The 27,457-nt window shown below is 40.7% G+C and overlaps 2 protein-coding genes across 4 annotated transcripts; both read left to right on the top strand.

The window, feature by feature from the left end:
* Window positions 1–733: 733 nt before the first annotated feature.
* csf3r (colony stimulating factor 3 receptor (granulocyte)) lies at window positions 734–15,867 on the top strand. 3 transcript variants are annotated; one of them, XM_042107884.1, is made up of 17 exons: window positions 734–927; window positions 4,697–4,859; window positions 5,117–5,206; window positions 5,799–6,095; window positions 6,341–6,476; window positions 6,713–6,873; window positions 7,182–7,348; window positions 7,804–7,954; window positions 11,593–11,669; window positions 12,142–12,340; window positions 12,967–13,155; window positions 13,267–13,368; window positions 13,673–13,816; window positions 13,981–14,118; window positions 14,249–14,345; window positions 14,586–14,667; window positions 14,934–15,867. In XM_042107884.1, the coding sequence occupies exons 3-17, from the start codon at window positions 5,137–5,139 to the stop codon at window positions 15,423–15,425; spliced, it is 2,502 nt and encodes an 833-aa protein (XP_041963818.1). In that variant the 5' UTR covers window positions 734–927; window positions 4,697–4,859; window positions 5,117–5,136; the 3' UTR covers window positions 15,426–15,867. The 3 variants fall into 3 exon arrangements, with proteins under 3 accessions (XP_041963818.1, XP_041963819.1, XP_041963821.1); XM_042107885.1 differs by having other exon boundaries at window positions 4,697–4,733; XM_042107887.1 differs by lacking the exon at window positions 4,697–4,859.
* A 4,912-nt stretch (window positions 15,868–20,779) lies between these two features.
* On the top strand, window positions 20,780–24,249 carry mrps15 (mitochondrial ribosomal protein S15). The gene is made up of 8 exons (XM_042107147.1): window positions 20,780–21,075; window positions 22,017–22,079; window positions 22,182–22,257; window positions 22,460–22,508; window positions 22,752–22,836; window positions 23,043–23,101; window positions 23,462–23,653; window positions 23,849–24,249. The coding sequence occupies exons 1-8, from the start codon at window positions 20,904–20,906 to the stop codon at window positions 23,978–23,980; spliced, it is 828 nt and encodes a 275-aa protein (XP_041963081.1). The 5' UTR covers window positions 20,780–20,903; the 3' UTR covers window positions 23,981–24,249.
* Window positions 24,250–27,457: the final 3,208 nt, after the last annotated feature.

Below are 27,457 nucleotides of genomic sequence, written 5' to 3' on the forward strand. Positions count from 1 at the left end.
TGTGCGTGGGAGTGTGCGTGTGCGTGGGCATGTGCGTGTGCACTCGCTCTCACTCACTTTGAAATAAACCTTGCATGCAAAATTATAGTTATTTGATGAGCTAATGAAGCAAATTCAGTAAATATCTGATCAAAATTTTAATGCCATTCCAGGGCTGGGACAGTTTCAATATCTAAAGCAATGTGAGGTTTCCCACTACCGTGGGAAAAGGGGAACTGCCTTCATACTCCTTCATACTTCATACTCTTCCAGATTCCCCTCAAAGGATCATGCTTGGAATCAGGGTGTGTCGCGTTGTGGGTACCATTTCCTTTAGTTTTGCGCAACCCGTTGGTTCACACACCAGCAGACACCATAGAAGCCTTGCTAGTGTGAAATTCAGTAAATTTGCTGTGTGTGTGTGTGTGTGTGTGTGTGTGTGTGTGTGTGTGTGTGTGTGTGTGCGGTGCCTGTGTGTGTGTGTGTTCACATATACTGTGTGTAATGTCCCTAAGGCCATCCCTGGATGCAGTTTTTACCTTGAGTGGACATCATTTCAAAACTCAATGATTTTAGACATAAATATTCCGGTCTTTGAGGCTAAAGAAACCTCAGTGTTAGGGTATGTTGTTATGTAAAGCCTCAAACAGAATCAGAGAAAAAGAGGAATTGGCTTGGGTAGTTGCAAAAGCAGGAGCAGAGGTTGGTACAAAACAACCCTCAGCTTTTGTCTTCCCATATTATGCCATGTGATCTCCTTTAGTTGACGCACAGAAGCTGAGAAGCTTCAGCCGTCTAAACGCAAACAAAGAAGCCGAGCACTCGCTGGAACACAAACGGCCTCCGCGTCTGAGCTTCATTCATCCACTCGGCCTCTCTCTCTTTCTCCCCAAGCTCATCTCCCCTCAGAGACGATGAGCGTGCAGTCGAGCCCTGGCACTGTTTGTGGTGAGTCTCGTTCTGTGATTGCTTTCCTTTATCTCCCCATCAAGCCCGCTTACAAAGCCTTTCATACTGTGATTGTATCTGCCTGGACTCTCTGACTGAGAGAGAGAGAGAGAGAGAGAGAGAGAGAGAGAGAGAGAGAAAGAGAGAAATGGCAGCATTGGCTGTATATCAGTGCTGGGGCCACAGGCATGTTTCTTTCTTTCTACTTTCTATCATTTTACGTGTTAGTGCCTGATTTTTGGAGATCTGTGTAATGACATTTGTTTTGATTTGCTATTTTTACTTATTTGATAGAATTTGTGTTTGTACATAATGATTGTGTTCTGTGCTCATTACTAGGCTGTTGTCAGTGTGGATTAATTAATTTCAGTATAGAACATTAATGCCTCTAAGTGTTTTTTTTTTTCAGTCATAATTAACTTTTTTTATTAACAACAAATTTTTTTGCAATATGCCAGATTTTTATTTTTAAAGGCCAATTATTTTATGGATCCAGGGTACTATACATCCTGATAAAGTTCCCTTGGCCTTTGGAATTAAAATAACCTCACATCATCACATACCCTTCACCATACCTAGATATTGGCATGGTTTTATTTCATTTAGCCTAATAGCTGGTTTGATTTGCATTGAGAGATGATCTTATGGAAAGTACCCCATGTCAATCGTGAGATATGGTGAAGGGTGATAACTGGCCTTTAAAAATAAAAATCTGCCTGCCTCTATGGGAATTTAACATAGGGGTGTGAATACTTATGCCCCCTGTAGAACATTTATTTATTTACAAAGAACATTCATTTATTTACAAAGAACATTTATTTATTTACGATACATTAGTTAAGATCAATTTTCAAAAAATGATTTTTTATTTCTCTTTTTAGTCAACTTTAGCATGGGTTAATAACTTGAGCTCAACTGTATGTGAAAGGCTAATGAGAATGGTTTGCTCTTTGCGAGAAAGCCTGATCATTTTTTTCAAGTTCAAGAAACAGTTAGATAATATCATACAAAGATTCGATACTTGATATTAAGTGCCTCTAGGATGTTATAGTTACCTTTCACAACAACTATTCCTTTACACAGGCCTACTGTACAGTACAAGTTTGACAGGTATGTCACATAATTTAAGACACACGCCATATTCAAATGTATGGCCAGGTTATTCCAATCAACAAAAAGACACAAAAAAGGACAGCATCAAAAAAGCTTTTTGGAAGTTGAGACATGAAAGTAAGAGAGAGGAGGAAGTGGCCTCACGGTGTTTCCTGAAACCATGGATTAGCAAATCAAGGAGGAGAACAGACAAGAAAAAAACGGAGCATTGCAACACCATGGCATCTAGGGAGGGGAAAGGGTGAGGTCACTAAAATAAGACATAAGAAATCACCATAACAAGTCATACCAAGTTGTACATGAAAACAAGCAATGTTTCATGACTGTCAACCCTAAACAGCTATCTGAAAGTTGTTGGTGTGAACTGACGACTGTCGACTACCGGCAGATCTATCAGGTGGCACCAGCAGTATTGGCAGTTACAAGGTAACTGTTACTAGTAGCCTTGCCCATGTTGGCAATTCCAAATGTAGTCATAAGTAGTTATAACTAGGCTGCTAATGTCTAGTCACAAACATTGGATGTTTGCTTATTAAACCTAGGTATCACTTTAACAGCATTTCATTCAACCTAATCGTACTGGTCTAATGGAAAATAAAAATACTGATGATAACTCTACTAAGTAGGCTATAAGCTACTATACTCCCATACTGTCTGTCATACATTATAAAATGCAGCTACAAGCCAAGGCATCAGATACACATCCTCAGTGGGCACAATTGTCAGCACTCTGTTTCCAATTCCATATATACTCAGCATATTTATGGATATATAGGATTATCTCCTTCATGACCTGTGAATGGCGTTTTCGATCAAGAAAACCCTTAATCTTTCTGTCCAACACATTCAGGGTCAGTCGAAAAAGATTCTCGGCTGAGGCCTTACGGAAGCATATTGCATGTGATGCTTCTTCTATAGCAGGCTTCCTGAGCCTATTGGTCAGTTTAGCACTCTAAGGAGGCAAATGTGGTTCGGAGTTCTCCTCCAAAATGAGTAGCACTTTAGGCCTTTAAAAATATCCTGCCATTAATATATATTTTTTTTATTTTTGGTCTGTAACTACTCAGGAACAGAATGGAAAGGATGGATAGGAAGGGGGCAGAGAAGGGGGGATTACATCGATGTCCCTTAATGGAAAATGACAAATCTGCACACTCGTTTGTGCTCACAAGCATGTTCAATCACGATGCTGGAGCAACATGCCTGCCGGTCACAAAGAAATCTCTGCAAATATAATAACTGCTCTCCCTGCGACAGGCAGCGAGGCACACTTAGAAGCTGCAGGCAATTAGCCCCAGCGTGAGGAAGAATTGCTGAAAGGCAGTAGCAGCGTATGCCGAGGCCTTTATGCCAGTCCCTGATAAGGCCAGAATGGAGTTGCTTCAATACCATCCATCTTGAGCATTTTTTTTGCTCACTCACTTGCCTACTGTCAAAATGAATGTGTGGAAAGTAAAAGGTTGATGATTTAGAATTTACCCTATTATGTGCTGTAACAGGTAGCGAGAGGCAGGATATTAAAAATAAGTTTGCTGTTGATGTTTCACTCATATAAATATTCTGATTTACATTCCTCCTCACAGGAGTTTTCAGGGCACGATGTAGTCACCAGCATGGAAGCATTTAATATGGCTTTCATCCAGTAAAGAAAATCACATATTGAATTGTTTCCCCTATCAATTTATAGTGTTAAATACGATAAATACAATGGTGAATTTCCCCTTGGGGATTAATAAAGTATCTATCTATCTATTTATCTATCTATCAAGTTGTAAAATCTGAAGTATCTGAAGACAAGACACCATATAAAGCTTGTTTTTCAATTAAAAGAGACAAATTCTACATTCCTTCTGTTTCCAGAGGATCAGTCCACCTGGCTGAGGTAGGCTACAGAATCACAGTGCTGTGTATTATTATTTTGGTCAGATATGGGGAACCAATCACACTGAACAAGCATTTGCCATGTTTTGAAATCTGACATCAAAACAGCTTTTTTGTCTCACAGCATATTTCTTCATGATTCAGTCCCTGTGACTAAACACAAGAGTGTTAGAAACTTAAGCAAGATGTGTGAATAATCCCGTCTGAATTTGTGGTCGTGACTCCAGGCATGTTTCTCCCCATAGCCCACATATCAACCACACGGGGAGAGAATCTGCTCTATAAAACAGGATTAGCACAACTCAACATAACCCAGTTTTTTTTTCATGCTTTGACTTGAGTTGAGATGACTAATATTTCAATTTGTGTTTACGTGTAATAAACTTGACACTAAACTTTGACAGAACTCAATTTAAAGCATAAAGACTTGACTGGGTTCCATTCTGATCCTGTCAACATCGGTTGCAGAGTCAGTTTGTAACTGCGCTCTCAGTCAGTTCGTCTCCTGGTTCTGTTCTGATGGGGGCAGGTGGCTGAGGTGTGTGTGTGTGTGTGTGTACACATGCGTGTGCGTGTGTGTGTGTGTTGGGGGGGGGTTCTGCAGGATTTTGCAATCACTGGGTTGTTCCTGTGTCAGTTTGCATGTACTTTCCAGGATGGGAAGCAACGGTGCACCCAAAACCACAAGTGCACCACACTTGAAGCAGACGGGTCTCATATGACAGGGAGATTTGAACCGAACTTTAACACCAGCCCCATGTCTCACTCCCTGCAGATGGACTCCATCATGCTGGGATGGCCAGGCTTTGACAGTGAGTGAGCAGCATTAGCTGTCAGTGTTCTGGAACTAGCTAATTCAGGATTTGGGAAGAGAAAGGGATTGTCTGCTTGATGATTTGGTGTGAAACCTTCATGTTTCTCCTTTTGTTTGCCTCAGTGTAAGTACCCAGTGATTGTAGAAGGCGGCTGCTTATCTCTGACCAACCATCTGAAGAAAAATGTCCTTTTGTGCAAAATGGTCTTTGTTTTCTGTTTTCTTTCTTTAAACAAATATTTCTTTAACAACATGTAAATTGAATTCTAATGATGTGCATTGAAAACATTGTTCTGGTAACTACTGATTAAAATGTCCTTTAACGGTTTAATTGTTAAATCAACAAATCCAAAGCTTAATTAAGCTTTTTCCTCTATTCAGAGTTGTCAGAAGACTAAGACATGACGGCTTACCCCTGGTCATCAGCTTTTGCTTTGCTGGTCCTCGCTCAACTGAAGGGACACGGTGTGGGTAAGGGGAAGAGTTTTATTGTTCATTAGAAGCTAAATGGAATAAATAATATTGTATAGGGCTGGCAGTTCAAATGGCAATGCTGTGCAGGCTCCCTGCTACTACACTGCTTCACTGGCTTAACATAAGGATAAGATAAATGTCATGAGGCTTATAAACACAGATAATTTGAAGATAAATAAACAGAAATAGATAAATAAAACAGAAAACTATATGAATAAAAGTGGAACAATGAAAACATAAATCTGTAAAAGTAGCATAAAACTACAGATAGTGATCACCTAAGTACTGTTGGTCAATGTTTCACAACCCCCAGATGTTGCCATAGTCTCCAAAGATGTCGTAAGAGGAGGTCAATTTTACGAGCAAAAGCAATGCAATCCTGAGTTTCATGAAGTACCGTAGTGTACCCTATCAGGCGTAAATTGGCTCTGAGTTGTAGAGTTGTCCATTTAAGTATTTGCCATATTAATGCATATTTCACCTAGTGACATACCACTTTACAGTGTTACAGTGTCCTACATGTCCTTTAGGAATCAAAACATTCTCTCCCTCTCTCTCTCTCTCTCTCTCTCTCTCTCTCTCTCTGTAGATGGAGAAGGGCCGTCCTGTGCTGAGATTCACACTGCAACACCACTCGTGCAGTTTGGCTCCGCGGTGTCTGCCTCTTGCCTCATCACTGAGGACTGTCCCCTGGCTAAAGACACCGAGTTTGATGTGAGATGGCATCACAACAACGAGTTGGTCCAGGGCACAATCACTACAAACGCTAGCAGGCGGGCCTCTCAGATATTCATCAGCAACTTCTCCGAGCCCAGCAGACTTCTCACCTGCTACATATGCCAAGGGGGCTGCCAGGTGGTGGCAGGACTAGTGATCAGAGCAGGGTGTAAGATTTTTTTTAATCAAACCGTTTACATTAAAACGCCACAAAAAGTGCCCATTTACCTGATGCATTTCAGAGTTGGTCATATGACCTTCACTAGTATTAATAAGAAAATGCTACCTTCATTCATGTCAGTTTTTTTTCATGGGCTCAAATCTGTTGTAAAGTCAGCAGGTACCAGCCAAGGGTGATACTAAAAAACATACTACCCAAAAACTGCTTATACTGACTTTTATTTATCTGTGTAGTCCCGCCATCATGTCCCCAGAACCTGAGCTGCCAAACGAATCTCACCAAACCAGAAACACTGCACTGCAGCTGGACTCCCGGATCTGACACACTCATTCCCACCAACTATTCCTTTCACCTTGTTAACATGAGAAGGTAATGTTAACAAATTATCCTCTTGGAGTGTACAGTTTTTCCTTTTCATACTTTTCATGACAGAGCTGTGTGAAAGGTTCAGTCATTTGCCTTGACATGGTAATTTATGTATATTGTAATACTGGCCTGCTTTGTGAGTGACTGTACTCCTTAAGGTTAACCTGTGAACTGGAAAGAAATTAGTGAACATCTGTCATTCTTCCACCTCATTTTAAGTGAACTTTATTTGCCCAAAGTCTGCAGATGACGAACTATTCCATCCCACCTGGAGTGAACCACATAAGCATTCCACGGACGGAGTTCCTGTTATATAGTGAGATGCAGGTGTTTGTGAAGGTGCAGAATTCTTTGGGCCAGGCTACCTCACAGCCCCTAACATTCATACCTATGGAGAAAGGTAAGGCCAGACTAGAAAGGTGATCTCAAATTTGCTCTGTCCTAAAGATCAGAATGCTATAATTACAATGACATTACAATGCCCTATTAGTTTCTTTACATTATTGTGATTACTCTGGGAATGATGGTGCTGTGGTTATCATTGCTGCTTCAAATACAGTTGTTCAGGGCTTCAATCCTTATCCATTGATATGTCACTTTGGATAAAAATGCCTCATACTTTTTGTATTTCAAATTACTTCATTACTTTATAATTGCAATCAATGACTCACAACAGGCATTTAACTCAAATGCTTCTTTACTGTTTAGCAAAGCTAGACATGCCAAGGATTAAGAGAGTGAAGCCCGAACCAGGCAAATATGGCTGCTTAATACACAGCTGGAGTCTCAGTGACGATCAGGCCTGGGTGATGTCAAAACTGGATATCGAGCTACATTTGAAACCAGTGGACAACACAGTAACAGATGAAGAAAAGGTCTGAGTTTCATCTAGCATGATGACAGTTAACAGAGATTGTAAACTTCATTGCCTTGATCAAAATGTCAGTTTCCCATCATGCTCTCTGCCTCCTTTTCTACATTGTTAAACACGGGCAGCTGTGTTGTCTCATTTAATTAATAAATTAAAGTATATTCTTGTACAAAAATGTACTTGGGATTAATTAGGTTTAATGCTAAGGTTAGTGATGTGTAATGTGGAGGACCAAGTCAGTTTTTTTTATGTATGTCGACAAGTTTGGATAATTCATCTAACAAAAGGGATTAATGTAAAGATGACAAAAGAACTATAGTAGTAATGTAGAACTCGCCTGTGAAATTTATTCAGACTGAAAACTACTTTGATCTCAAGATGAGTGAATCCAGGTAAAAACCCAGAGGGTGTATTGTATCTGAGGGTGTGCTGAGGCCTTGTGTGGTTCTGCTACTCTAGGCTCTGGTCCGGAAAAGGAACAAACGAAATGTGGTGCAGTGTGATCTGCTGCATGGGACAGAGTACCAGGCCCAGATGAGGGTCCGATACCAACAGAGCAGCCCCTGGAGCGAATGGAGCAACCAGGCTAGAGGGACCACACTGGAGAAAGGTGCCCACACACTCCATCACCACCATGATATCTGTCCTGTGGTTTTCCAAGGGAGGCCATTGGTGCAAGTTAGTGACTGAAGAACTAAGTGACTAAGGGTTATTTTCCTAGACAAAGAATAAGCCTAGTCCATGACTAAAAAGGGGCTTCAATGAAAATATTCACTAAAAGTAAAGCTTTTAGTGTAGGACTAGTGTTATGGTTCCCCACAGGAAAACCACAACATAAAATTGGAGAACTGGGTTAAGGCTCAAAAGGGGTATTTATTTACGTTCCCTAAAAAGGGCAAAAAGCAGGCTCGAAAACCGGCGTTGAAAAACTGGAGACAACGAGGTGGTAGCAACCATCAGGGAAAAACCCAGAAAATGCTCTGCAGACCAGGTCCAGAATGTGCCTTTTGAAGAGACTGGCCAGGTGCACCGCATTCTGGCTAATTGGATCACCTGATTAGGGAGCAAACATAGAAAATGGCAGGTAACAGCACCCCTACCACTCACAGCCAGTAGGGTGTGCCAAAAATCATAACGTTAAATCATAAGGAACTTCGGGGCCATAACAATTAGGCATAATGCATGTCTGTGAAACTGGCCCATAGTAATGAAACTTAAAGGAGAATTCCGGTGTGATATTGACCTAAAGTGTGTTGAAACATGATACCGAGTGTGAACGTATGTCTCATAACTCATCTCGGCTTGTCCCCTGCACTCCGAAATCTGGCGCTAGTTAGCCAATGCTACCAACAGGTTTTCAAAGGAGGTGCCTCGGGCATCGGCCTAGCCATGCAAATAAATCACTGTTTTACACCATTTACGAGGCTCAAAGTAGCTCCACACTTCATTGGTAGACTTCCGAGGGCCCTGACATTTAAAATGAGACATTGAGAACTTTGAAAAACCACTGGTAGTTTATTTACAAGACGATTTATACAGACAGTACCACCTACAGATGTTTGACAGGTATGATATTTCGAAACGCCATGTTATTTCCCATAGACATTCGACGCCCGGAAGTTGGGAGGTGGATCCGGATGTTTCGGAGGTGGGACTCAGGCGCGTAGCAAGCGTGGGGGATGTGGGTGTATGTGGGGGAATGGTATGGAACCGCGGACTGAAAAAAAAGGCTAAACGTTTCCCCAATCAGAAATACTTATTAATTTAGTGTCATCAACTATATAGACATAGAGCCCAGTCAGTACACATACGTCTCCAAGGCGGTTGGAAAAGATCTGAACAGCTTAATTACAACGCAGCTTAATTACATAACGTTCCATTTAGAACACCTTATTTGACCTGATCTTACAAACGTCGCCGGCATTTCACTGTCAATGTGTGTCGTAGTGCTACATCTACTGGAGATCTTAATGTCTTAAATACGATCGCGTTCCATTTAGAACATCTTATTTTGATCTTACAAACGGCGGCGTCAAGACACATTTGAGTTCAACATCTGAGAACAAAGATTTCCAGCATGTAGAACTCAAATAGAACGCTTATGAGCGCTCGTGCAATGTGTGCGTCCCTGCAGCAAGTAAAAATGGAGATAACGTGGGCTAGAAGCAACAATAGTTTAAACAACAACGCGGCTTCCTATAACTATCAAAGAAAAAAGCATAGAAACTCTTCCCAAACTGCATGAAAATGGTGTGTTTAGCAATTAGAATAGTAAAAAAAATTCGGGGGAGAAACTCCTGGACACCAATATAGTCCCCACCCCTCTTAGAAAATACTTACAACGTCCCTGTAGGGAGTTATTTATAATTTGGCCAGATTGTTTAATTTTCCTATCCCACAACCCCCACACTTTTAAAAAGCTTGATACGCCTCTGGTGGGACTTATTCCGGAGAGGTCTGTTTGTTTCTTGTTTTAATTTTGGAAATTTGCCTGCCTCTCGTAGGCGTTCATGACTAGGCCTACAACTGACAGCTGTTGACAGTTGGCCTTTGCTAATTTGGCAACCCAAATAGGAGGACGCGCTAGCCCATTATTAATACGCTATTCTAGAATTAATCGTTCAAAACATAAACGAAAATTCCAAGAGAATCCGCCCCGTAACTCTTTTTTTTTCATGGGTTTTACGGGGTTTTATGGGTTAGAGTAATGTTGTCAAATAAGCCATTACTTCAATTCATCGTGTTTCCTTACTCTCTGACAACATATGGTGATCATTTTTGAAATGGTTTTCATTATTTCCTACATACTGGTCCTTTAATAATATTTGTTGACATTGCCTTTACAAATTGATTTATGGCACAATACACAGGTTTCCCGTTTACCAACAAAACTAGATGCGCGCACAGCCGTGGGGCAGAAGACGCTTAGTGGCCGTCCACAACTTTATAAACTTAACCTAAATAGTCGGCTGCTGTAAGCTACAATCAGATTTTTTTGTATACCCCTGTTGTTTCAATGATAATAACATCTACGGTAATTTCAGACTATATTTCAAAGTTTGCTGTTCATTTGCATTATTAATATAACATTGTATTTTGTCATTTTTGACGAAGACATGCATTCCGTTGAACATATTTAACATTCTCTAACCATCGTGATTTCGAATTGGTGCAGTTTTCAGCACAAAAACTCATTTTATTCTTTTCATGAAAAACATTGCTCTATGCTGTCCTATGCTGCTTTCTGCCTCTTAGTTGCGCACGCATGTTTTCGTGACGTTGCATAGAAATCCATGTATAGGCTTTTTTTGCCCAGCAGCCTTAAAGCTTATATCAAAGCACACTTAGATATCAAGGCTATAACTGTTAAAAACGCTGTGCCTCAATTCAGGTGTAGGGTGAGATTTGAAAGTAGGCAATAAGTCTATATTATATTCAAACTTCAAAAATGTCTGATAGCCTAACAGAAAATGTCCTTGCTTTAAGCCCTCTAATAGCTTAACCCATGTGTGGTGTTGAGAAGGCAGTTAGATAGTGCTGGATATGAAAATCCTTTTGATCAACTAGTAGGTCTAGCCTACTATACAGCGGAGACACTGATTCATAAAATCTGACTATATTCATCATTTAAGGGATCTGGGGAACACTGTGTGGGCAAGTGACTTTCCACAGACTTTTAAATAATATATTAAAAAAAAGGTTAATCGGAACGATTAATGCCGTTATTAACCGGTTATCCAAAATTGAAAATAGCGTTCTCAGCCCGGAACAAGTGAAATTGGTTTTGTTCCTGTTTTTAGTTACGTTCATTGAAAAAGTGTGTTCGTTTCCAGTTTTCGTTTTCTGAACCGTTTCCGATTCCTGTGCAGTTGCTTGCGATCTTGGAACGTAAGGGCTTCAGTGCCAGCTGTTGACGACTCCTCTGAATTACTATTTCAATTTGCAGCAATTTGCTCAACAAAGGCTGAAGTGGTTTCTATCATGAGTAAGCTTGATGTGGTTATCATTAACTTGACATGAGCTCTGACAAATCTACTCATGACTGACTTTTTCAAATTCTCCTCAAGGGATTCTAGCTTATCATTTAATAACAACAGTCAGTAAGTGACAGGTGCTTACATGTAGGGAGATGTGCTTTAATGCAACACACATCAGTCTTTGTTTCATGTGTGGTTAACGTAATGAGTTTAGGGCAGAGAACGTGTGTGTGTGTGTGTGTGTGTGTGTAAATCCTACTGTTTATGGCAGCTCCTACAGGATATCTGGACACCTGGCTGAAGGTGACACCGGGTCAACACTACAACACAGCAGAACTGGTCTGGAAGGTGAGGACCCAGGAGGCACTATAACTAGACTAGAACAAAACCATGGCAAGATAGTTTATGTATGTTTGCTTGTGTGTCTGTGTGTGTGTGAGGGGAGTATGTGTGTGTGTGTGTGTGTTTGTGTGTGTGTGTGTGTGTGTGTGGAGGGGGGGGGGAGGGGGGGTAGGTGTGTGTGTGTTTGTGTGGGGGGGTGTATGTGTGTGTGTGTGTGTTCCCCAAGTTAAAGACTGCAGATGGATGCCTCAGTGAGATAGCCAATAATTTTTTATCTAGACATATAATGGAATTTGAATACCCTGCTTTGCTCAGTTTTTATTCTTGTTTCAACCCTTATTCCTTATTTCCCATTCCCCTAATCTGACAGGAATTGCATTATTATGAAACTAGTGCATTTCCCAAGTAAAGGATCAGCAGACCATTTCTTTTAGACATTTCTTATCATCAGAATTATCATCTTTTTTTTTTGTCCTAGCCCTCCAAGCAGTTCCGAGCCAATGGCAAGAATGTGTCCTACGTTGTCTCCCTGAAAAAGACGTCAGCAAGGAGGTGTTTCACACAGGGAAACCACTGCACCTTCAAGATATCCAAGGCAGCCCAAAAAGTGTACCTAAAAGCGGTGAATGCTGTCGGGAAATCCAGACCCACTGAAGTCCCTGTGTATTCCAAAATAGGTATTTGAGAGTCATCAAGGCCAACCATCCGTTGAGGATTTCCTTTAGGACCAACACTTCAGCATGAAACAGAGACACGCTGGCACTTTTCAGGGCAGGTCGGACCTGTATTTTCAGCAGGAAGAGCTGGCCAATAGCACGACTGCTGTTTATTGCATGAAAAGGCCAGAATGTGTTTTTGTATTACAACCAAGCTCACTGAGAACGCATGGTTCCTGGACAAGGACAAAGATTTTGAATGGAAACTTAAAGGAGAATTCCGGTGTGATATTGACCTAAAGTGTATTGAAACATGATACCGAGTGTGAACGTATGGACGTTCACACTCGGTATCATGTTTCAATACACTTTAGGTCAATATCACACCGGAATTCTCCTTTAACAACACCCTTGTCATTTTAATGGCGGTGGCCCATACTTGTGTTTTCTCAAGCACTCCTGAGTAAACCAGAATTAACACTGTTTGCCCATGCACAGCACCATTTTGTGCAACTATATAAATTACCCCTTTTCAAAGCACAAGGAGTACGAGCTGTAACCCATGCTTGGGCATAAAGTGTAAGTGCTTTTGAGTGTACAAGTACATAACCCACAAATGAAAGTGTTTTTTTCTTTCATCCATCCAGCCCTTAAGCAGGCCTGTTCCTTGAGTGTCCGACCAGATGGTGATTCAGCCCTACTTGTGCATTGGGGCAGCCCACCCGACTCCTCTCCTATTGGCTATGTCTTAGAGTGCAGGCAGCAGCACGACTCAAACTCCTTTTTCATCTCCTTTCATCTGTTGGACAGAAATCAATCCAGCGCCTTATTGGCAGGTACATGATAAAACACAGCATACTACAAAGTGCTAATCTATAGCATTGGCTTAAACACAACCATGCTCGAGGTGCTAATCCAATAAGCATCCCTTTTTGTTTTCCGATCAGATGGCATTGAGCCGTACATACCTTATAATATCTCTGTGTACCCAAAGTATGAGGAGGGTGTGGGTCCTCCCTGCACTGAAGTGGCCTATTCCAAGCAGAAAGGTTGGTGTAAGACATTTAATTGACCCTAAACTCCAGACTTGTACTACTCCAAGGACAAAAGGGCAAAACATTGCTATAAGAAGATAATACAGTTGGTTTCTAGAGCAATAGCACCCTCTGGTGGAGAGAAGTATGTTTTTGGGAACACACCACATTGAAAGAATGGATGTTTTTTTGTATCTTCATTCCTTCTTACTCGTGTGTGTGTGTGTGTGTGTGTGTGTGTGTGTGTGTGTGTGTGTGTGTGTGTGTGTGTGTGTGTGTGTGTGTGTGTGTGTGTGTGTGTGTGTGTGTGTGCAATCAGCCCCTTCCATAGCTCCCACAATAAAGTTCCTTGTCATCTCGGATTCCCATACTGAGCTTTCCTGGGATGACATTCCAGTGAGCAAAAGAAATGGCATCATTCAAGGCTACCGTGTTTATTATGAGGACGAGGATGGCAATATGGGTATGAACCGCAACACTCACTTTGGCTTTTACCTGTGTTCATAGAGTACAGTGATACCAGATGGAGTAATTTATAACTATAACATGACAATGACTTTCACGTTCATTTGTTTACTTTGAAGTGCTGTTAAGATCGCTGCTGTTAACTGCCTATATCTTTAACAGAGATGAGAGAAGCCACAGAAAGACGTGTAGTCCTGAGAGACCTCAAGCCCCATACAAGGTACAAAGCCCTCCTCATGGTCAGCACTTCTGGTGGCAGTTTGAACGGATCCGTTGAGACCCTTCAGACAGGTTCAGTGGGTGAGTTTACTTATTCTAGTTCCAAGTTATGCTTGAAGTAGAAACTCCTTTGGGTACCTCACTTGATTAACTAATGAAGGGTGTTTTGTTAAAGTATGAAAGTATATGTTGTGTCTTGATCATTTTACAGATGCATTGGGAATCGTTCTGATTGGCATCCCTACATGTGTTGGGATAACTCTGGTCTTCATCATCATCTTGCTGACCACTTTAACAAAGCATGAATGGTTAGACTCCAACTAATGTTGTTATAACTACATAGTAGTATTCACAGACTTGGTATCAACAATCAGTGCTGTCTTTGGTACTGGATTTGGGATTTAATTTGGGACCACCATTAACATTAGTTATGCATAATTATTTTGATATGGAATCCCTATGTTTAAATTGTGTTTAAAAAGTGTCATTTTCTTCTTTTCTTCATAAAACTAATCTATCTGCTCAAAACTGTTGGTCCTTTGTTAAAGGCTGAAGAGGTTCTTGTGGCCTAAAATTCCAGACCCAGCCAACAGCAGCATCAGGAAATGGAGCACAACTGAATTACTACAGGTGAGAGTATATGGCAAACAAATTTGACCCTTAATTTCATAACTTATATTGACTCTATTTATGACACAGCAATTAGTGTGCCTGATGCCTGACCAGAACAGATCAATCAGCATCGGTACCATATCTGTTCAGCTACTTCCTGAGACAACAAAAGTTATTATACAGCAAAATGATTGTGTGAACTTGCCTCAACTAATCACACAAACTCTGGCTGACACATGCCTATTATCATAGTTTGTATAATGACAAAAAAAATTATCTTACAGGATTGTCCACCCCAGAGGGACTCTATGGAACCTGTGTTGGTATTTCTCTCCCATTTTAGCGTTGTCGACTTGACTGATAAAGAGGTGGACAAACTCGTCCAGACAAACAAGGACCACTGGCTGCGCCACGAGAGGGACTCCGACCTGTACTCCTGTGGCTCCAGCCAACCCCCCAGTCCCTTCGGCTCGGACAGCACCAGTGAGCCTGTCCCGTACGCCACGCTGGTTTTCTCAGGGCCTTACCAAAGCCAGCCCCCTCCCCCAGCCTATCTTCGCTCGGAGTCCACTCAGCCCCTGCTGGAGGAGGAGGAGCCCCCGAGCCCCACTCCCTTTGGCTGTGTGAGGCCTTACGAGAATGTAGCCACCCAGGGGAAAGACGAGGAGCACATCTTCAGTGAGTGTGACGAGACTGCTGGGGTGGACGGAACTCGACACCAGCGGTGGGAGGACTTCCCACTTCTTAACTCTTTAGCAGTAAAGGATGTGCAGTGATGGAGAGCGTTGTGATGTGAGCCACAGCCTTCAGAGTGAAGTAAAACTGATAAAACTATGAGTAATATATTACATCATTCTCGAGAAATTGTCAAGAGTTAAGATCTGAAGAAAAAGAGACTGATTGATGTTAAAGGTGCCATAAGCGATGTAACATGGTTTCTTATGGCTCGTTCTATTTGTCTTTTCAAGTGTTTTTCCGAGCTGTTTTCGGTTCAAACTTGCAAAGGAAACGCCCTCTGAAGTCCAAACACGACTCGTCAACTCGGTCTAGCCCAGATTACTACGAGTTTGATTTTGAGCCTTATATGCTCTGTTTATTTAGCCTGACGAGCCAGACCCACATTAGAATGTAGGGTCTGGGCACTCACCGTTCGCAGCGCTCAGTCCGAGGGGCGGGATAATCGGTTGTCTTTCAAATTCCCTCTGTACGCAATAGGACAGCGCTATGAGTATGCATTTTCCCACCAGCGGAGCTAGTTGGCTAGTTCAAACTTTTGCCAACTTAAAAAAAAGCTTAACTCGTGTCACACTGTTCACCAACAGCAACATCCATCTTCTTTGTTTTCAAGTAGCAGGGAATTCAAGCCAAACCGTTGCAACTCTGCAATCAATCATTATGTTAAGCCCGCCTAACGTCTCTATACACGATTTGATTGGCCTGATAGAAGTTTAATTTTTCAAGCTCACATGCCAATGGAGAGTTGCTAGACTAGCCCCGCTAGGGTGCGTCTAGATTTCTAGGCTACTGTTTATTAGCAGTTCTGTTGGATTTGTGTCACATTAAATCAGTTGTAGAAATAACAGTGTCCAACCTCTATCTGTCGCTGATGTTATGACGTTTGTTTGGGTAAAACACAGTGTAATGCTTTGTTACAAACTGGCTAGTAACAACTGCTAACAATAGCCAAATGCTAACACACACAGCTGGTTGACAAACAGAACGCAAACAGCTCGTATGACTTGACACTGATGAGCTACGAGTTCGCTAAAAGACAAATCGAACGGGACATAAGCTAAAACATTTTTGTCACATAAAGCTAACATCACCTCACCATCCGCCAGCTGCCTGTGCCGCGAATAAACTGTAAAAAAAAAAAAAAACGCAGTCTCCGTGGAGAGCCTATAGGCTCCCAAAACGGCCACAAAACAACCTGGGCAAACCTTGACCATAGGAAACATAACAAACTGTTCCAGCAAATCACCGACGAGATGCGCGTTTGGGAGTTTCAATTGCACGGAAAGATATTCTGGAAGAAATCTACTAACAACTGCCTGTGCTTGATTAACATTTTAATTGAACCCATTTGTAGCTGTCAATTTTCTTTACAGATGGATTCTTGTGATTTCTTGTTTTTTTTACCTCCATACTGCCAGTAAGACACTTAACATGCACTTTTGTCTTTGGCAATGCCAGTAAATGGAGTTCTGTTGAGTGCTGCATTATGCTTGTCATGAAGGGTAGGCTTATCGTTCTGAGTACAGTGCAGTATCCAGTCACAGCGAATAGACTTGTATATTTGTAAAACAGATTGTTGATGATTTCTGTAAACATTTCCTTTATTCTATAAATCAATGTTCTTCATTGCTTGATTTTTCACTTTTTTCTACACATGTTCATTTGGCAGATACCATGGTATTTTTAAGATTTCCTGAATGTTCATATATCCATGTAGTAGGTCAATATTTTCTTCCAAAACAGCTTTTTGATGATGATGACAGTTACTTTCAATAGTGATGATTAATTACTGTTTAACATTTTAAAAATCATAGCTTATATTGCGATGGTTTATGTTGGGTATTGTTATGTCACTATTGTCACTATAAAGAATGTGTGTTTATTCTCACAAACAAACTAAAGACATTTGGGATCTTTCAATACAGTACTGAGTGTGCACATGTATTTTTACTAAGATGTTTTAGTGTGAAAAGCAAAGGATGATGATAGGCCTAAGTCTATTTGAAATTATGTGAGGTTAATGTAGTTCTACATTATGTCCATAGTGCCTCATTTCAAAGTATGGCATGGATAAGTTGTTCTGTGCGAGGTAGGCTTATCATGCTGACACTCCTTTCCTTTAACCTTATTTACAGTGAAACAACATAGCTGATCAATAAAATTATATTTAGCTGATGACTAGACTGAAATGCAAAGCTTCAGAACATTGCTTCAAAAATGCTTTGGTATCATCAGCTGTAAAATACAGAACTCGTGAGGTCTCACTGAGATATTTGTTTTTGTTGAATATTGAGAAAACGTACACTCGATTTACAAAATTGTGTGCTCATTTAACTAAATTGTTAGTTCGTTTTATTGAATTGTGCACTCATTTGACTAAAGTGTGTTCTTGTTTTATTCAGGAAAACAAGCAGACGATTTAGTAAAATGAGCACACTAAAATGAGTGCATTATTTACCAAAATTATGAGACAGCACTAGACACATCTCTGGAAGAGAACTGCATTGGCTGTGAAGGTTAAGGATGTCTTTAACATTAACATTATAATACAGACAGTGCTTCAGTGATAAATATAAGTTGACATCCAATATTACCAAGTAGTTCTGCTAGTAGTCAGCTAGTGGCATGGCACACAAGGACGGATATGTATTAGTGAACCATAAACTTATCAATTAATCTGTATGCAAGGTAAAACCAGACCATATTAATTAATCTGAATGCAAGGTAAAACCAGACCATATCAATTAATCTAAATGCAAGGTAAAATGAATCTGAATGCAAGGTAAAACTAGGCAAGTACACCACCAGTAAATAAATCAACCCCCCCCCCCCCAAACAAAAAGGCCAGAGAAAAAGAAAAGAAGAGTCCATCCCTCCAACTCTCCAGATTTCTTTTTTTACATATATATGCCCAGTGGAGACCATGCCCCAGACCAATAACAATGTCCTTCTCCCAGCTGGCCCGTCATGGGTCAGCTGGTGTGAAAAGACAGATCTATGTGAGATTGAAATACAGAGAAATGCAGTGTAGTTCTTGGTCTACAACTACACAGACACTTTGTAATGCAACCATCACACAACTGCCCACATTACAAGGATCTATTCAAGGCAAAACATGATATGTTACATCTGTAATCGATATTTTGGAAATGGCGAAGTTTCCAGGCATTGCTGAAAGAAATAGCCTGAGATGTCAATGGCTTGTGTGGTAATTAGTTAATATTTGGCCTGTGTGGAGATCAAACAATGACCCTTTGAGATCGGAAGGGTCTTTTAGACAAGTATTTGAGTCAATATGCATTTCCACCTTACAAACTGAGCACACTATATTAGGGTGACCAGACGCCACTGGAGCTGTCCCCAGAAATGTCCCCGGTTTTCACTGATTGACAGACCCGAAATTGGAATACAAAAAAGAAAGAAAGCACTGACCAAATGTAGCGCACCCAAGACGCACAGGCTCAAGCCAGTTAGAGCAAGCGCTCAAGAGCTCAGAGATGTTCTAGAATCTATAGGATGCCCATATTTCTGGTATTTTGATTGGTGGAATAGCAGTGGTAGAATCTTTGCCCTTTCCTAGATACAGCTACCCATTCATTCATTCATTCAGTATCTTATATCTTGTACACGAGTAGGCCTATGAGTCTACCGGCGGAATTTGTTTTCGAAATGTTGTGACATGGGCATTGGAAGCAGAGGCATAAAATGTCTTCTCTCATAGGCTATATCAACATTTATTATACGGCTCTTCACAATGCTAGTAGAACGCTCCATTGACTTGAATGGGATTTCCCAACGTTCTACGGTAAAATAAATTCCTGTAATTACCGCTGCAAACATATAACTAGATGTACCGCAGAGCGGTACAAAATATGACCGCCGCCCAGTCCAGCACATTTTTTCCACAAAAATAAATCACGCTGAAAGGCCTATATGATTCTAACTGTCTCACTAAATTGCATTATCCACACTCAATTCTCACTGGTATCTGCTAGACAACAAGTACCAAAACATGATTAGTTCATAGATTTCACATGTAAAATTAATTTTATACAACCCCACCCCCATCTTGCCTGTTCATAATTCTGAGAAATTCTTGTGTGCATGTGTGCGTGTACATGTTTATGTTTGTGTGTGTGTGTGTGTGTGTGTGTGTGTGTGTAGGAGGGTAGGGCAGACACAGGGCAGACAGGGTTTTCTGTGAATATCTCGAGAACCGTAGGGTTTAGGAGGACCACCTTTTTTTGTATGTTGATCTTAAGGGGCCATGTCAACCCATTCCATAACCACTCATTTCATGTATAGCGCCACCTAGTTAAAAACAAAAAAGTAAAAATGAGGTGTTGTAATCGCAGGTATCTGTGACCTAACATGGTCAAAACTGCATGAAATTGGAAGTGTAGGATCATTATGACACCCTCTGAATGCACGCCAATTTTGTGGAATTCCGTTCATGGGGGGCCATACAATAAAATAATTTATGTGTAGATTTAGTGACCGTACACCAACAGAGTTTTCTGTGAATATCTTGAGAACCGTAGGGCCTAGGATGACCAATTTTTTGCATATGTTTGCCTCCAGGGGTCATGTTAACCAATTCCATATGCACACATGTGCATAAACAGATATTCACACACATACATTTACAGTAATCATACGTATGCCACATACACACATAGTAGATGTACGCATGCATGCACATGTACACACACAGGTACATCCACAAGCACATGCACGCACGCATACACACATAAACACGTACACGCACAAATGCACACAATTCAACAATTTCTCAAAATTATGAACAGGCAAGATGGGGGTGGGGTTATATAAAATGTATTTTACATGTGAAATCTATGAACTAATCATGTTTTGGTACTTGTTGTCTAGCAGATACCAGTGAGAATTGATTGTGCATAATGCAATTCAGTGAGACAGTTAGAATCATATATGCCTTTCACCTTTTGTTTTTAGCCAGCAGCCCACTAGCAGATACCCTGACTTTGCTGAATTACTGAAGCTAAGCAGGAACAAAGGAGGAAATGAACACAATTTTCCAAGTGTGACTTATTTTTGTGGAAAAAATGTGCCGGACTGGGCGGCTGTCATATTTTCATATTTTCATATAATCTAGTTTCCCCAATAATGACGCTGGCGCGTCGGGGTCGATCCGGTTCGCTCTGTCGGGACTTATTTTCCCCATAATGACCGGCGTTCTATACATTATCCCTTACATAATATCACATATCTAAAAACCTTTAGAAAAATGTCTTTAATCCAGACTGCAAATCATTTCGCGACCCCTCCAATATGACCCCCCTTTTTTTTCTGTTGCGCATCGATACTTGATTATTCTTGCCTTGATTGTGTGCGTTAACTTGTCAGATTGGTTTGGACTAAACAAAATGGCGTCGACCATGTAGGCAGGGGACAAATGCTTGTCATCAAGAAATCGTGTCGTTCAACGCACAGTTAAAGGGATTTTTAACAGGAGTACTCAATATAGTACTGTTAAAAAGATGTCTCTTAGGAATGTGTTCTCATCAACATCCCATGCTTTGAAAAAGTGGAATGCGGTTATAAATTTGAAGCGGATCATCACATCAGTAGGACCACAACACGTTCCTTGCGCCACGGTGGCTCCCCGATTATTAAGTCACTGGAGTGCGTCTAACATATGCAATACGAAAAGTAAGATATTAGTTACGTTCACTTATTTGGCTGTACTGTGATGATCAGACGATAAGGATTGTTTCAACTACGTGTTGTATTGTTAAGGTACATTCGCGAACATAACATTAGACCTAGGCTAAATGTCACTGGGCAGCAGCCAGGTAGTAGTTTAAAAGGCTAACATCGCGTTGCCGTTATTACCTGACACTGTAATAGATGTGGCACGTTAATAATAGCCGAATAGTTTTTGAAGAAATGTGTTCTGACATAACAGAGGCGGACATAGCATGGACGATAATGCATTTCCTATACTGACCAGCAGGGGGCCCTCTGGTTTTATACCCAGAGCTGGCTCTGATAATACCTAAAGTGTATTTCATGATTTCATCATCATTTGACCCTATGCCCTATATATGTATTAATTTAAAAACTAAAGTTAGCGGGGAAAAAGTGCTTTCCACCATGTTACACCAGGAAACAGATCACTCACTAAAAGCACTCGCAATTGCAGTGGATGTAAAAATGCTGGTGGTCCAGAAATATACTTTTTCCTATTTTAACAATAATAATTGTACATTCTAAACATGGATATGGACATTGTGTCACTGTCACACAATGACTGTATTGCTGTCACATTAAGTATGTGGATCGTAGTTAAAATGGGACATGCGTAACCTGCGGTCCTGACAGGAGGTGGGTGACGTATGGTGAAAGGTTGTGTACTGAGTGGACGTGTGGAAAGGATGTGGGCACACATTTCCTCCTCCCTCGCATGCTGTTTTTTTTACGCCAGGGCCTCTTGTAGGGGGCCAAGGGCCAGATTAAATGGACACCATAAGGTGACTAAAAGTCTTTATGTAGGCATAATAGTTTAAACATTTACTCAAAGTACTTAAAGGTGTACTTTGTTTTTTTCCCCTCACATATTAGTAGTAACTTTGTGTTTTCATGTGCACCAGGTAATGAGAACCTCAACAGCCAGCCAGTAAGACAGTATGCCAGAGCCGCAAGAAAAAAACAAGGTACAGTGAGCGTCTATTGTGCTGAACTCGCTCAAATTCTCTGTTTGACATGTCTATTGAACTTGACGTCTATGTTAACATCCCAACTCTAACCCACAATAGAAATCCCAAGCCAGTTGAGTGACCTGCCTCCATCTATGCTCAAGCTAGAGTACACATCGGTTCCTCTTGCTCAAACGTAGGTGGTTTCTGACACACAGTAGCTTTACTTTAGTTTCCTGATTAAGTCAGATGAGTGTCAGTGTGCTGCAAATGTCGAAATCACTTCCTGTGTTTGTGTGTGTGGGGGGTGGGGGTAGTATTTTTTGCAGTATTTTCCCTTTTTGTTGGCGGTGTGTAATAATGTAGTATTTAAACTCCATGTTGACCTCTCTCTTTAGGACTGACGGTATTGTTAAGAGACTTCTTTCCTTGGAGCTGGCAAGTCATGTATGTGTGACACACATACACCTAATAACTGAGTTTCACAGTTGAGAGACAGTATTCTGTGTGCATGTAGAATGACCTTGTGTTGTCCTTGCACTAGATGTGCTATGCTTAGGAGTGCAGTTGTTATAACCTTTTTGAATACCCTTAAATGCCCTTTTCTTTACCTAGTTCTCTGACAGTTTTTTTTTTTGTTACTTTGCGTCAATGCATTACTAACTAGGTCTATCTGTTGCCTCTTATCAGAGTGAAAAGCTGCGAGTTAAGCAGGAAGAGCTTATAGCTAAGGTTCAGAGAGATAAAAATGACCGCACATCCACTGAAGTCAAGGGTAGGTCTCTCCACTCTTCTGATCCATTGCCAAAATGTTGTTTGTGGCAGATCTTCTGTAGGGCACATACATTTTAGTATATGCAAAATGTTATATCTTTGAAATAAATAACACACCCAAGTTGACTTATTTTATTAAATAAAATTATGCATTGATGTTAGTGTCCAGTGTTGGCTAATGGTCTTCATTCCTTTTATGTGTTGCAGTGGCTATATTGACAGCTCGCATCCGCAACTTTCAAGACCACTTGCTTAAGCACCCAAAGGTATGACATACATAGTGATGTGCATCCTTCCGATCTGAGATGTATACCTATTGCCTCATTACTGGTTCTTATACAATATACAGTGTTCCTGACGGAAATATATGTAAGACAAGTTAGTAATAAGTGAAATTATATGAAGGTGATCATCATTTAAAAACTAACAGGGTTTTCCTAAATAAATCAATCAATAAAAATAAATCATTTATATTTTCATGGGCCAGTAAACAAATAAAACAAGCAAGGGGCTGATTTTTTGTTTTAGAAAGTGTACATCATGCAAAACGTTTGTGATGCTCTGGCACTTAGTGTATTTGGAATCACTGCAACACAGTTCAGTGACACTGACTCTTGTTCTGTCAGGACAAAGCCAACAAGAGAAGGATGTTGATGAGCATTGACCGGCGGAAGAAAAAGCTGAAGTTCCTGAGGAGGACGCACTACGACACGTTTGAGCATGTCTGCAAGCAGCTGGGCATCACCTACACCTTCCCTCCTGAGTACCACCGGCGTGCTACGCGACGCTGGCAGGCCAAGAAAGCCCTCTGCATTAAGGTAGCAGACACAGTGGTTCACCCTTATCTGTATTTCTGGGAAACACACAGGCTTTATCAGTAACAAAACCTTGAATGGCTGTATGGTTTTCAAATGACTGTTGCTTTGATGTATCTGCGGTCACGGTAATGCAGTCGCCTTGGATTTGATGCATCACGGTTGCCCCACCGATGTCTGTGTGTCTCTTCCTCTTAGGTCTTCAAAGAGGTGCAGAAACAGAAAGCAGCACAGAAAGCCAAAGCCAAGCTAGCAGTGATGCCACTCAGCTCTGAGACAGCTGAGGCCACCTCCACAGAAACCCATGGGGCAGCAGCGCACAGCAGTTAGGGTAAAGGAACACGGCCTGATCCTCTGGCTCCGTTTTCATGTTGTACACTCGCCAGTTTCAGATCTCAGATGGACTTTTCATATGGGGCTAACTGAAATTGAAATGCTATGGTCAACCTCAGTTCCTCTCAGTCTTACATATATACACACAGAGAAGCTTTGTCTAAACTTTAGACAATAGAAATCAAATTCATGGTTATATGTCTGATGTGTGAACAAAATCAGTCATTTATGTCATGATTACATGAAATAAAAGATCACATAATACATCTTCTCTTTGTAAATTGCTTGTCTCTTCTCACGACACCATAAAAGAAAACCTTTCATTTCCAGTTTAGACCCACTTTACTGATGTTGCCATTTCTGCTATCTCAAAATCAAAAGCGAATGTCAGTGCACACTGACTATTAGTTTGTCCAGTGTCAGCTAATTGGTTAGAACTATGGGACTATAGTTTCCAATGAGGTTTGGTGAATTGCCTCGTGTGTAGGCTGACCTATGTAATGTTATTTCAAGCGAAATATTCCACAGTGAGAGTTTGGTCAGTCTACAGTATGTTTAGATCTGAGTTTGTTCCGGAATGAATTTGGTCTCGATGGATTGTGGGAATGTTGGAAATGTTAAAAGATTTGAAGTTGTGCTCAGCAATGGAGAATGCACTTGTGGGCTGCGCTTCTTCTGCTGGGTTAATGAAGAGTGACACATCACTGTGTGACATTTTGCTATTAGCAATACTTTGCATGAAGAGCATTTCACACAAACCACACCCTTTCATGATCACTTTAGAAAAGTATAGGGTCAGGATAAAGGGTCTCATCTTACATTTAAATATTTTTTAATATATTCTGACTACACAAATGTACAAATCCTAACTGCAAAAATGACCACTGTGGCTGGTTCCCAGCTGGTAATTCATCAGTTATCTAAATACTTTGAAATGGTTGACTTGATCCTCTTTGGGATTTCACCATTATATGGATTCATCTTCCACCAGATAAAAAAATAATAAATAAATAATACTAGAGAGTCTGAAGTGGGGACATTTTTAAACAATTGGTTGAATTGATGCAATACTGCACTATCCCATCAATTCATATCAATACTGACATACCAAGACAAACTATTTAAACTGCACCAATAACCTAGTCCTAAAGATACAATCTAATTTCTTACTATTGCAACCTGATTCACTTGAATTAAAATAAGCTGAAGCCTTAAAAAGATAAGCCGTAATTGACATCACTAGGCGAGGAACCTAGGTCAGGGTGGCCTACTCTGGTGAAGAGTTGTACACATATCTCTATAATATCGTGTTAAGCAGCTCTGGGAGTGTGCTCAGCTTTGATGCGAACTACCTCCGGTGACTAAGTGTAGAATGCTCATCGGAAATGTTGCAGAGCACTGCGTAGTCGTGTCACTTCCTTTTCTACTTTGAGGTACAGTTCACCACCATCAGAACACCACGAGAGGTAAGGCAGACAACGTTTCCTTTTCTCTTGTCCCTCGTTTTAGGCTTTTTCAAACGTTAATATAGGACATTTATTGTTTAGATTAGCTAGTAAGTAATATCAAAGTTATCGTTATTATTGTTTATAGATTTCAACATGTTAAGAATAGCCTACATTGCAACAGTAGGTAGGATAAACTGTCAGACACATGTGCCTTCTGCAAACCAAATGGAATACACCCTTTACCAAGTTTACAAGTATTATTTTGCACTATGAATGTCAACAAGCAAAAGCCTCATGTGTATAGACCTTTTAAAGTGAGCTATAATTAAATGTCAAATATAACAAGTTTGGAATGTGAATGTAGCTTACCCAACTCAACGTGTATAATTTTTTACTATCTAGTTACCAATGTAAACTGATTATGTTCTCAGCTGATTGTGTTGACATGGGGTGGAGGGGAGAAGGTCTGGATCTGCTCAAGATCACAACAATTAAAACAAACAATGTATTATTGCCAGGCTTGTTCCCCTGTAAATCGACACATTATTTGTCATGTCAAACCCTGTGGTCACCAACCAACCGGGAGCAGGGTCCTACGGTACTAATGTTCAGACTGGAGACTGGAGCTCTGGACTGTGCTCCTGCTGCAGTGATCTGCTGGTCTGTAAGTAGCCCTCTGACACCCACTGTGTATTTTCACACCTTTTGCTACCAGCAACACTTTGCATGAAACAAGCAACACTTTGCTGTGCAGCAGCTGATAGCTAACCTCAAATATTTAGATGTGAGAAGATTATGCCCCACGCACCCTCAGTTGCTTGATTACTATCAAAGCATTTCCGTGTTTGTTGTTTGTGAGCGTTGTCAGTGTTAGTAGGCCTAAGCATCTTGGTTTCATTTAAAGCATTTTTATACATTTTCATTACATGATCTTAAATCTTGCAAACCCCAACTGCAGAAACTACTGCAACTTCTGTGGTTGTTTCTCAAATCTTTCTAATAAAATGTAGATACCCTGTAACTGGGTGCTTTAAAAGGTTTGACTTCACTGACTGAACAGTTGCAACTGTTTGATTGTATTTGATTGAAGCAATTGATGGTAATCTGACACTGAATTTTGATGTTTGCACTGGTATCCACTTTAGGTGCCTTGGGTTGTATCTGCCCCCTTGCATTGGGATGTTATGCTGTAAACAAATATGGAGAGAATCCATGTTTAGCATGTGTTCCTGGAGGAATGGCATCGATGAGGACCCACATGAGGCTTACATATGGCATCCAAGTAGGCTACATCATTTTATATTAACATTTGTGATCTGACAACTGGTTGGCAGAAGTTTAAAACCCTCTCTTATCTGAGTAAAACAGAACAGTCTGTGTGTGTTTGTGAAGGGGATACTAAACTGACAGAATTCAGAGTTTCAAATTATTGTGCAACATTAGAAAATTGTCATCAACGATGTGATGACTCACCTCTCTTTGAGGAAACAACAACAGATTCTGCCAAGGACAGACAGTGATTTACCTAGACAATTTAAATAACAGGATGTATGCAGTTGAGAATATGTACCACTTGCGTTTAAGGCCAATATGTAGGCCTTACTGACACACATCTCTTATGTTCTTTCAGGGTACACTGTGCAATGACGCTTTGATGACGACCTTTTGTGGATGGTGTGAGACGTGCAGGATGGCCAGAGAGATTCGCTTCAGAAATGGAGACATTTCCTGACACACACACAGACTCGTAGCCTATATTGCAGCAACACTGGTCTGTTACATTTCGCAACAATGTTATATCTCAGTTTCCCTCCCACACGTACACACCTCTAATACGCACATGTATGTCTTGCATCCTTTGTTAGTTCTTAAAGACCTATGTGTTTATATTTGTCAATTTTCAATAAATCATGAAAGAAAAACATATTGTATGTCTTAACCTTTTCCCAGTCCACCTCATTCTGATCCCTCACAACTGAACTGATGGGCATTAAGTAGAGCTGGTGGTCAAAGTCAAACCCATAGA

Source organism: Alosa sapidissima, chromosome 10 (assembly GCF_018492685.1).
Source record: "Alosa sapidissima isolate fAloSap1 chromosome 10, fAloSap1.pri, whole genome shotgun sequence".
NCBI classification, from domain to species: domain Eukaryota; kingdom Metazoa; phylum Chordata; class Actinopteri; order Clupeiformes; family Clupeidae; genus Alosa; species Alosa sapidissima.